This window comes from Lissotriton vulgaris, unplaced genomic scaffold (assembly GCF_964263255.1).
Source record: "Lissotriton vulgaris unplaced genomic scaffold, aLisVul1.2 SCAFFOLD_1426, whole genome shotgun sequence".
NCBI lineage: Eukaryota > Metazoa > Chordata > Amphibia > Caudata > Salamandridae > Lissotriton > Lissotriton vulgaris.
In genome coordinates, this window is record NW_028243651.1 from 208,645 (window position 1) to 220,283 (window position 11,639).

Genomic DNA, 11,639 nt, shown 5'->3' on the forward strand with positions numbered 1-11,639 from the left:
TTAGCAGAGTCAATGGTGCAGTCAGAGTCAGTTACCACCAGTATCAGCCAAAAATGGGGGTAATCATGGCAAAAAGGATGACTTTCTCACAATTGCCTAGGCATCAGCTGAGATGGGGCAGATAAGCCACAGCTAGCCAACTTATTAAAACAACATATTAAAAAAACTTGCATTTTGCTGGATGAAACATGATGTCTCCTAGATCACATTTTGGGGTGTTTAGTGTCGCAGTGCAAGGCCCAGCCACACAAGTGTACTACCATTTTTAATGGGAGACGTGTTAATACTGCATAGTAGAACATTTGGTATTACCAATTGAATATATCTATGTTTGTGCCTTTCAAATGTGAACAAGTGTGTATCACATAAGACATTTTACAAATGCCCTCTAAAACACATGCCAGTATGGGTATCCATAAATTTAGAGATGTGCAAACAAACACTGCTCCTAAACTCAGTATCTGGTGTACATTTGAGAAATATTGAGTTTTCCGTCAGACCCTTTTTCTATGTGTTACAATTTTGACATATGAATTTCTGTAAAGTTGGTCCAAAATTAAAAACCATTGTTCGGTGAAGCTCGGCTGTTGCCTCTGAGTACCTCGGGTTCTTGGAGAACCTACAAGTCCTATATATCCCAAAGACTAGAAGAGTTCAGCAGTCATAACGGTATATTACTTTCGAACATCTGCCATAATAAGAAGTTACTGATGAAAACATGGGCAGAAATTCCTCATTTTTTCAACTCATTTCAATTTTTTTTCAACTATTACTTTTTATAGCTAAGGGGTTCACAACATTTATATAGCGCCCACTATGCTGAGGGGAGTCTTGCCGCTATGCCCACCCACCCCTGTGGGTATCGCAGGTAACCACCTCTCTATCCCCCATCCTCTCGAGCTCCCGCAGCAGTCACCTGCAGCAACAGGCAGGTGGGGTGGGGGCAGAGGTTGATCCTCTTTCAGGCCCCGCTCCCACCTCCCGCCCCCTCACATGGATCCTAGACCCGTGGCCTGCTGGAAGGACTGTGATTCCGAGGGGGCGGAGACTCTCGGAGGTTCCCACACTGTCGCTCATTCATCCGTTCAGAGGGTACAATAGAAGCGTGTCACACAGAGGCCTCCGGCTCCAGGGAATCCGACCCTCCCCTGGGTTAATCTGCAGCCGCCATCTGGGGAGCGGCCTCTGGCAGAGGCGAGGCCTCAGTGCGCCGGACCTGTCAGGACCGAGAACGGGGCAGGTCATAACTACTGGAGGGGCTGGTACTGGGGCTATATCATGTCACACTGGGCTGTAGACAACCACGAAAACACTCGGGGGTCTCAATATATTAAAAACGGGAATTAGAAAACACAGTTCCTTGGTTAAGTCTTCAGATACTTTAGCAAAGTGACGCCGGGTGCGAAAATCTCTCAATCCGCAATTAGAAATGGAGACGTTACACAAAAAGGTGTTTACACGTTTGGATCACACCTGGGGTGCGCGTGAGGCTTTGTAGCAAAAGAACCAAGGCCCGTGGGAAGGGGAACCCAGGCTGAAGAGCAACAAAATATTAATCACAATATTTCACAAACAATGTAAGAGGTGCCTGCCAAGGACTGGACAAGGAGCTGCTACACTACACCCCGAAAAAGACACCACAGCAATGCAGTGCTTTACCCACCTGCCTGAATCTAGTGCTGCAGCAGTGCGGGCGCTTTCAGCACTGGACAGTTCCACGCAGGAGCCGGTGCAGCGCGGGTGTTACACACGTCACCGAATGACGCATTGTTTATTTTACCTCACGCTCAGAATGCGCAGCACATTGAACTTTCCTTCCCAGCCCCAGGGCGAGTCAAATTCAAGTTTTGAAAGCGGGGTTTCGTTTACTTTGACTAAACCTAATGATTGGTGGTAAATATTTTACAACAGAGAAACGCATTCCCTCTGCTTGCTATAGTGCACATGGACAAAACTGAATAGAAATGAACTTTCACACAAAAAAAATGATGGAATTAATGAGTTCCCTCTTGTGCCCGCTCATTCCTGCTTTTTCAACACACCCGCCCGTATTTAACGCTATTGACACCGTTTAGCTCCTGGCAGATGCCGGGGTTCATACAACTTTAATGCGCAGCTCTTTCCCACACCCTGATCCTTTGTGTCAGGGCCCAGATGCCCCCCCCCCCCCCCCCCCACCCTCCCTGTAATGTGCCACACTTCCATTGTCCCTGCTGCTCTCTGATTGGCTGCTGAGTGTGGGAACCTCTCTCCAGCCCCAGACCCACACATTACCCTGCAGGCGGAGGGGGATAAATAGGGCCGGAGGGAGCGAGCTCTTCAGATACCGATCACTGTGGGTTCACTGCAGAGACCCCGCTCTTCACCCCACACCGGGCAAGATGGCGCCTTTCAGCACCGAGAGGAAATATGAAGAGGAGCGCGAGGAGAGACACATTAGAAAGGTAAGAGTCTGGATATTAATATTTAAAAAGCATATTTAGGTTTTCATCTATACAAAAGGTACACGTTTAAAATGAGCTTTCAATATATTATATCAACTGTGGCTGTATTTATTGATCTTTGCATATCACCCTAGTTCTAAATTACCATTATTTAATTGAACTGTTTATCACACTGAAGTAACTATAAGCTTTGTTAATACCTTTTATCGACTTTAGACAACTTTAAAAGTTTGTTTCAATAAAATAACAAATCCACATTTTGTTTCTGCAGCTGAGGAAGCCAGTGGTGGAGAAGCTACGGAGAGATCGCATCAACAGCAGCATCGAGCAGCTGAGGATGTTACTGCAGAGAGAGTTTGAGGAACATGAACTTCCGCCCAAAGCAGAGAAAGCGGATATCCTGGAAATGGCCGTGACGTACCTGGCCCAGCGCGTGCAGACACCGGCACCAGGTGAGAGGCAGTGAATTGAAGGGTCAAAACTGCAGTGGGTGTTCTCTGCAGTTTTGTATTTGCGTGTGGGGGTGGTTTGGGTTAGTTAGTGCAGAGACGGAACTGGTAATAGTCGCATCGGGATGCTACTCGTGGAAGGCTCATTATGACTTTTAAATATGTCAATTTCCAGTGCCATTTTACTTAGCCTCGTGTTTTAAGCGTATCAGAACTACCAGTAAACTAATTTTAGCAACCAGAAGAAAGCACTCTAGAAAGCTTCCTGCTGTGAGACTGTCCAAACATTAACCCCTCGTCTCTCCCTGCAGCCGCGGCCTCCGGTGAAGGTTACTCCAGGTGCCTCCAGGACTCTCTGCACTTCCTTTCCCTCCACGGAGCCCCCGCAGAGACCCGGATGAAGCTGCTGCGGGCCCTCCATAGACCTGCGGCTGCAGCAGAGGCGGTGTGTCCTTCTCGGCCTCCGTCCTGTCCCAGCAGCACTAAAGGGCCCGCCCAGGACAGCCCCAGAGCCCCGTGGAGACCCTGGTAATGCGGGGCCGCAGCCTGGACTTTTCTTCGGACTTCTTTTGAGGCCTCGGTCCTCTCTGAGGGGGAATATTCATACTCGTGCCTGGAGCGGACCCTGAGTTTACCAAACTCACAAGGAGCGGAGTGACGAGCGAGTGTATATCCTCATAGGATCGACAGTGTGTCTATTATATCCCCATAGGATGGACAGTATGTGAATATTATATGCCTACAGGACCGACAGTGAGTGAACATTTATCCCCATAGAAGGGACAGTGTGACTATTACATCCTCATAGGATACACAGTCTGTATATTACACCCTTGCAGGAGGGACAGTGTGTGAATGTGATATCTTCATGTTATGGTCACTGTGTGACTATTATATCCTCATAGGATGAAGAGTGTGAGAATACTATTTCCTCATTGAACAGTGTGTGAGTATTATATCCACACAGCAGGATGGGCGGGAATCGATTACATCCTGATAGGATGGACAATGAGTAAAATGATATCCATGTAGGATGGACAGTGTTTGATGTTCAATCCACACTCACGATGGACAGTGTGAATCTTATATCCATGTAGGATGGACAGTGTGAATATTACATCCATGTAGGATGGACAGTGAATGAATTTTATATCCCCACAGGATGGGCAGTGCAGCCATTACATCCTTAGAGGATGGAATTGTGAATTTTATATCCATTTGGGATAAACGCTGGATGAATACTGTGTTCAATTCACAGTATATATTGTATGAACATGGATTTGATGAGCAATGGATCTTTGTAATCATTTATAATATAATACTTTAATGAAGAGAATGAACTAAATCAATGAAGAGGATGTGCCTTCAGTTTCAGAATTTTTTTAACTGTTTCTTTACAAGAAATTCATACCTCATGTAGAGTTCTTGCCTACAAGAGGACGTACTTTTGTGAATTTTGATGCATATTTTGGAATATGTCATTCTCATTCCTGAATTCCAGCGACGCTCTGACATTTATCAGTTTTGCTTCATTTTAAGAAGGTATTTGATGTACAAATATGTTAATATCCTCAAAGGATGGAGACAGTGCACCTGTGATTCTGTAGATTAATGTGTCTGTGAGAATAGTAGTTGTGCTGTAATCTGAGGGATTCAGATTAGGGTCTTGTGCACGCTCAGTGTGTGTTTACCTTCTGTGATTCTATGAACTTACAAATTACAGAATTATCACTCATTGGTGAGTAATGAACGGCTCAGCGCCTCCTTTGTATCCATCTTGATATGTAGTATTTTCTATAGAAAATGTATCATAAAAGTACTGTGTACTCAAAGTGTTTCTGTACTTTCAGAAATTCTGAATTGTCTCTGAAAATTGAATGTCATGTATTTTATACATTCTCCAAAAGGCACATTAATTGCCTTTTAACAATTAGTGATGCTATATCTGTATTTTCAAATGGAAATTCATGAGTTACAAGCCCTGCCTTCTGTGAAGGCAAAGTGTGTTTCTGTTCTTTTAGAGATTTGTGTATTATCTCTGAATAGTGTATGTGACAATGTGCACACAATATTGTGTATTCTCCAAGTGTAACATTCATTGTTGTTGAATGAAAAGGAGAAACAGTTTTCACTAGTGCCAAGTCTTCATTTTAGAAGCAGTTTTGGCGCTATTTGTGTAAGTTACACAATGCTATGTTCTCTTTTATAAAGAGATTCAATGTAGTGAACTCCCTGCCATGAATTTGTACCTTAGTGACTGAGTATGTACTACTTCCGGGTCTTCTACAATATTTGTAGGGATGTGATTATCAGTGGAGACTCATTCATTTACAGAATGAAACCCAGAATTCAGCTCCTGCGATGAAGACATTCACTCTACTTGATGTAAGAATGTCCCGTGTTTATCCTCTTGTCTCAGCTGTGACATTTCTGTGACATTGTGTATCTGTCACATGATTCTTCACTGTTGCAAACTATTGACCTATAAACATGTTTAAATAAAGGTGCAGATCTGAACAAAATGAAATGTTCTTTCTTTCCTTCCGATATCTGAAATTTGCTCTAAATACATATGTTTCCCTCGTGAACTGCAAGGGGTGGGGACACTGTCAACCATTTCTCTTATCTGCAATTCGAACAGAAACAGTGACTTTGCAACTGGCACAATAACTGTCGGATGGTGTGCCAAGTGTGTTATTTCTGTCGGAATTATAAAGAAGAATAATAAACTAAAGTTCATGAGCGCATCACTGGCGTCTGGATTACTATGGGGTTTAAACACAACACCTTGTAGTCAATATTACAAATCTGTACTACTGTGAGGGGCAGAGCTGCGAGAGACATTACACCTGACGACATGTGCAGGCGTGCTTCAAGGCACTAGAATGAAAGAGGGAGCTGTGTCAAGATCTCTACAGTAAAATGTGAAATATGCCTTCACTCGCTCGGTAGAGAGGGTGGGCTTAGACTAGTAGATGTATACTACGATAGAGAGAAAATGTGTTTCACAAAATCTGGGAGGTCTCACACACACCTGCTCCTTTCCATGGTACTCTGAACCCCAGCTGTCAAACGCCATTACATTCTGGCACCAGAGGAGGGGGGGCAGGAAGGATGCTCAGAGCTGCCAGGAGTGTGGGTGGCACATTACATACTGACCATGGTGAGTTTGCCATCGGCAGTGAGTGGACCCTGGTGATATAGTGACTCAGACATCTAGGAAGAGGTACAACAAAGCAAACATTTTACAACAAAAACAAAATCGGAGGTGTTTATTGCAGGCAATACGCACGGTAAAATATAAACCATAACCACCATCAATGAAAACATACTTAGTATCAGTTTACGAAAATGTTTATTACATACTGCAATCGAAGAGGTAACTGTTTCGCCTATACTGTGCACTATTGTCAAGTGTCATTAACTAACCACTCAACCCACATGAGTTCAAAGTAAAAATGAAGGGGATATGTAGAATGAAGTGGTGGAGCGTGTCGTTAGCTTCTTGGTCTTAATGACACGCTCCGCCACTTCAGAAACCCAAGGCTGCACCATATTTACAAGAATTTGGTGCAGCCTTCCGTTTTCCCCTGCCATGGCGCTAAGTTGACCAACTTAGCGCCAACACAGACACCCTTGCACCAGAGTGCAAAGGTGTCTGTGTGCAGGGGAGGATTGTTTATGTGTAGGAAGGTGTCCCTTCCTTCACATAAACAATCTTAAAATGCCATTTGGTAACTTTCATGTGTTCTGCTTCATACAGCACACATGAAAGTTACAAAATGTTATTTTCTTAAAAAGTTTGTTTATGTACACGAAGGGGCACCTTCCTGTACATAAACAAACCATGGAATTTTGCTTTTTCCATGTGTAATGCACAAGGCAGCACACATGGAAAAAGCAAAAACTAGGAGAAATAATACAATTCTCCTTGTTTTGCCAAGTCAAGACTAGGATTTTCCTAGTCTTCATTTTGGCGCTGCCTCCTATGTATGACATCCTTGTACATAGGAGGCACAGTCAAATACATTGGGTGTTGCTGTGGAACGCCCACAACAACACCCACTGCATGCCCCTTTCACCCTAAAGGGTGCCTTATCTACAATGCAGCATTAAGCCACGTTAAGTGGCTTAGCGCTGCCTAGTACATAAGGCAAGGCCCCTATCACCATGGGATTGTCACAAAAACTGACGTTCCCATGGCGATAGGGGTTTGTACATATACTCCTGAGGTTCTTTTTGTGGTAATTGATCACACTGCCCTTAAGTATCGATTCCCCTAGGAGATGGTTCCAGGCAACCATTGCTTACCCCCGCCCACCACTTATTTTTATCACCAAAGCTGTGTGAATAATAACTGCTGGCATCCCGTGCCTGAGATGCATGTCAGAGCTGTGTGTATACAAACTGCCGGCGGCCCCATGCCTGAGGTGCATCATCAGAGCTGTGTGAATAATTACTGCTGGCAGCCCCGTGGGGTAGGTGCATCAGCAGAGCTGTATGTATACAAACTGATGGTAACCCTGTGCTTGAGGTTCATTCATTATACGGGGCTGAGGTGCAACCTCAGAGCTGCGTGAATAATAACTGCAGGCTGCCGCGTGCCCGAGGTGCATCATGAGAGCACATTTGGTGTGCATTCCTTATGTGGAAAAAAAAGCCATGGCGCCCAAAGCGTGAACTACCCTAAAGAGCCAAAAAAAAAGACTTGCCACCTTAAGAACAGTCCAGCAGCTAAGGGGTGAACAACATTTGTATAGTGCCCACTATCCTGAGGGTCGTCTTGGCACTACTCCCACCCCTCGTGTGTCGCAGGTAACCACCTCTCCATCCCCCATCCTCTCGAGCTCCCACAGCAGTCACCTGCAGCAAGGGGCAGGTGGGGGTGGCGGGCAGAGGTTGATCCTCTTTCAAGCCCCCGCGCCCCCACCTGTCTCGTAGACCCGTGGTCTGCTGGAGGGGCTGTGATTCTGAAGCTGGGGCCGGAGACTCCCAGAGGTTCCCACACTGTCGTTCATTCATCCCATTCAGAGGGTACAATAGAAGCGTGTCACACCGAGGCCTCCGGCTCCAGGGAACCTGACCCTCCCCTGTGTTAATCTGCAGCCGCCATCTGGGGAGCGGCATGTGGCAGCGGCGAGGCCTCAGTGCGCCAGTCCTGTCAGGGCCCGAGAACGGGGCAGGTTATTACTGGAGGGGCTGGTACTGGGGCTATTTCATGTCAGACTCGGCTATAGATAGCCATCAGAACACCCAGGGGTCTCAATATATTAAACACGGGGATTTAAAAACACAGTTTCATGGTAAACTCTTCAGACACTTTATCAAAGTGACGCCAGGTGTGGGAACTAACAGCAGAGTACAAAGTTCCCCAGAGATGGTGTGAATACGTGGAGATAAGGGTGGGTATGGTCAATACCGTGACTGGAAGGATTCCCTAGTCGGAACTTGGAGAGCCTCATACACCCAGAGTATTTGGTGTGAAACACACCCTTACTGGAGGGTATCCAGTGTCATCATCGACTCACTGCCCCTCGACAGACCGGCGCTGCAATGTCTGCCGGAGTACCGAAAGGTACTCTTTTAGCGGGGTTCTCTAGTTCCTTGCCGATGGTGGGTGTAAGTGAGGAGATAGAGGAGTGTAGTCAGTGTAAACGTGAGTGAAAATAAAAAGGGTAAAACAGTCCACACTGAATTTTATTACCGTGGCTGGTTCCCTGGTTAAAAGGGGTGAGAGGGGAACTAGAGACCGTAAAAAGTGTACAGAACTCTAACTCAACCCCCTGGTGTGGTCAACATGTTTCTCGCCAGATGGCGATTCGTCAGGACCTAAATACAGTACTACACAGAAAAACACATATGAACTAAATGTTCATACAATATGTAGAAGGTAAATACAATCTCTCTCATTCGGAGGAAAAGAGAGCCTCGGGGTCCTGCTCAATTTAGGCGACCTAGAGGTAGGGGAAAAAGATGAACAAAGAAAGAACAGGTCAGGTCACATGTAACATAAGTGACTTTTATGCTCCCAGGGTATATCGTGACTGTGGTGACAAATCTCCACTTTGTGAGGGGTGACAGGGGTATAACTGTGTGAAGGGAGAATAATTGTACCAAGATGTGGTTGCAAAAAATCCCTTCTAAATCTGACGCAAGTGGATCTCACACTTGAGAGTGACCATCGTGCGTTACACATTCACGACAAAGGATCGGGGGTTTAGAAGAACAACAACAAGCTTACCTTCGTTATCGCGCTGGAGTGGCAGAACACCTACCCCTCACGCTCGCGGCACCTGGTCAGGGTGCGGAGCAGCTGGTGAGGGTTCGTAACGGTGTCCGCCATTATGAAGGTGGAAGCTTGATGACGTAGGAGTCGCGGCGGTAGTGGCGCGACCCTCGCGTCTAATGCGCATGCGCACCATAGATCCACTAGCCCAGCACTGTATACATTGCTGGATGGCTCGAAGTGGGGGCCATGTTAGAAGGGACGGGAAAGGCGAGTGTGTAATGTATTGCACGGGGAGAAACCCCCAAGGTGGCGGGGGAATGGAGCAAGGGGGCGGGCGCCCGTGTAGTAAATTTAGTGGATATCAGTATTAGCAGAGGGTAGGGCAGAAACACCGACTAGCGTGTCTCGCAAGGGCTGCTTGCACACTAGCCCAGTGCAGACGTTTAGCCCTGTCACTGCAAACAGGTAGTCGAGTTTGGTTGCCTTCTCGGCGGGGGTACTGGTGTAAAGGGTGAGATTTCCCTTTGGTGTTGTCAGCTCGGGTAAAGAGGTAGCCTAAGTGAGGCGGAACTAGTGGGTTTCAAATGAAAAGCAGGGCTGTGTGCCTTTGCGTCACCGGGTGTATTGCAAAAGATGCATAAGAAAGCCCTCTGGTGGGCCGAAGGTGAAGGCTCATGGGGCAGGTCGCAAGAGTCGACCAGTTTTTTTGGAGGGGTATGAGGAAGAGTCTGAATGGTTCTCATGCAATAGATGGTGATGGGGGAAGATGAGCCTCTATTGATGAATAGGTTGTATAAGGAGGAGAAACACAGTCAGTGTCTGATACATGGCGGTCAGTGACTAAGTATGGTTGTTAGGTGACCCAAACGCGCTGGCCAAAGATGATTTACTAGGGGGGGGAAGGGAGGGAAGGGGAGGGATAAGGGGGGGAAACGCACCGGTCATGCCAATGGGAAAGAGTGGTACGGTACGGGGTCTTATCTTGAGACGGTCGCCTAGGGAATGGCGTCATTTAGCCCTATTGTGTCTAGCTGGAGGCGGTGTACCCATCTTTGTTCAAGTCTAAATGAGGCATGTTTGCTCATGCCTGGTTGGGACTCAAGCACTAGCCATTGGATGCTGTCAGCAGAGCGGTTGTGTAGTTTGTAATGTTCATACAATCTCGTATGGGTCTTGGAGCACCGTATGTTGCTTTTGTGCTCCGTTATTCTGAGCTTCACCTGTCCCAAGGTCATCCCTACATACAATTTGCCACAAGGGCAGATGAGAAGGTAGATACACTTAGAGCTGTTGCAATTAGTGTGTCTGTTAAATTTCCACAGGAAGGACTCTGTTAGCTGGATCTCTTTGCACTGCTTGGTCTCTCAATCCCAAATTAGAAATGGAGACTTTTCACAAAAAGGTGTTTATACGTTTGGATCACACCTGAGGTGCACGTGATGCTTTGTAGCAAAAGAACCAAGGCACATGGGAAGGGCAACCCAGGCTGGAGAGCAACAAAATATTAATCACATTTTTCACAAACAATGTAAGAGGTGCCTGCCAAGGACTGGACAAGGAGCTGCTACACTACACCCCCGAAAAAGACACCACAGCAATGCAGTGCTTTACCCACCTGCCTGAATCTAGTGCTGCAGCCAGTGCGGGAGCTTTCAGCACTGGACAGTTCCACGCAGGTGCCGGTGCAGTGCTGGTGTTACACATGTCATTGACTGACACATTGTTTATTTTACTTCACGCTCATGTGCGCTGCATATTGAACTCTCCTTCAAAGCGGCGTTTCGTTTCCTTTGACTAAACCTAATGATTAGTGGTACATTTTTACAAAACAGAAAAGCATTCCCTCTGCTTGCTATAGGTCACATCGACAAAATTGAATAGAAATAAACTTTCCCTAAAAAAAAAAAAAAAAAAGTTGGGCATTAATGAGTTCCCTCCTGGGCCCGCTCATTCAAGCTTTTTCAGCGCATCAGTTTATGAAAATATTTATTACATAGTACAATCGAAGAGGTAACCGTTTCCCCAATAATGTGCACCATTGTCATGTCTCATTACCTAACCGCTCAACCCACATGCGTTCGAAGAAAATATAAGGGGGCTATGTACAATGAAGTGGCAGAGCGTGTCGTTAGCCTCCTGGGCTTAATGACACGCTCCGCCACTTTGGAATCGCAAGGCTGCACCATATTTACAAGAATGTGGTGCAGCCTTGGTTCCATCCTGCGATGGCGCTAAGTTTAACAACTTAGCGCCAAAGCAGGCACCCTTGCACCAGAGTGCAAGGGTGTCTGTGTGCAGGGGGATTGGTTATGTGTAGGAGGGTGTCCCTTCCTTCACATAAACAATCCTAAAATGCCATTTTGTAACTTTCATGTGTGCTGCTTCATGCAGCACACATGAAAATTACAAAATGGCATTTTGTAAAAAGGTTTGTTTATGAGCAGGAAGGGGCACCTTCCAGTGCATTAACAAACCATGACATTTTGCTTTTTCCATGTATGCTGCACATGGCAGCAC

General features: G+C 46.2%; 1 protein-coding gene across 1 annotated transcript; it reads left to right on the forward strand.

Moving 5' to 3' along the window:
• The first annotated feature begins 2,381 nt into the window (after window positions 1–2,381).
• Window positions 2,382–3,425, forward strand: LOC147668263 (transcription factor HES-5-like). The gene is made up of 3 exons (XM_086948652.1): window positions 2,382–2,444; window positions 2,716–2,896; window positions 3,205–3,425. The coding sequence occupies exons 1-3, from the start codon at window positions 2,382–2,384 to the stop codon at window positions 3,423–3,425; spliced, it is 465 nt and encodes a 154-aa protein (XP_086804778.1).
• The last annotated feature ends 8,214 nt before the right edge of the window (window positions 3,426–11,639 follow it).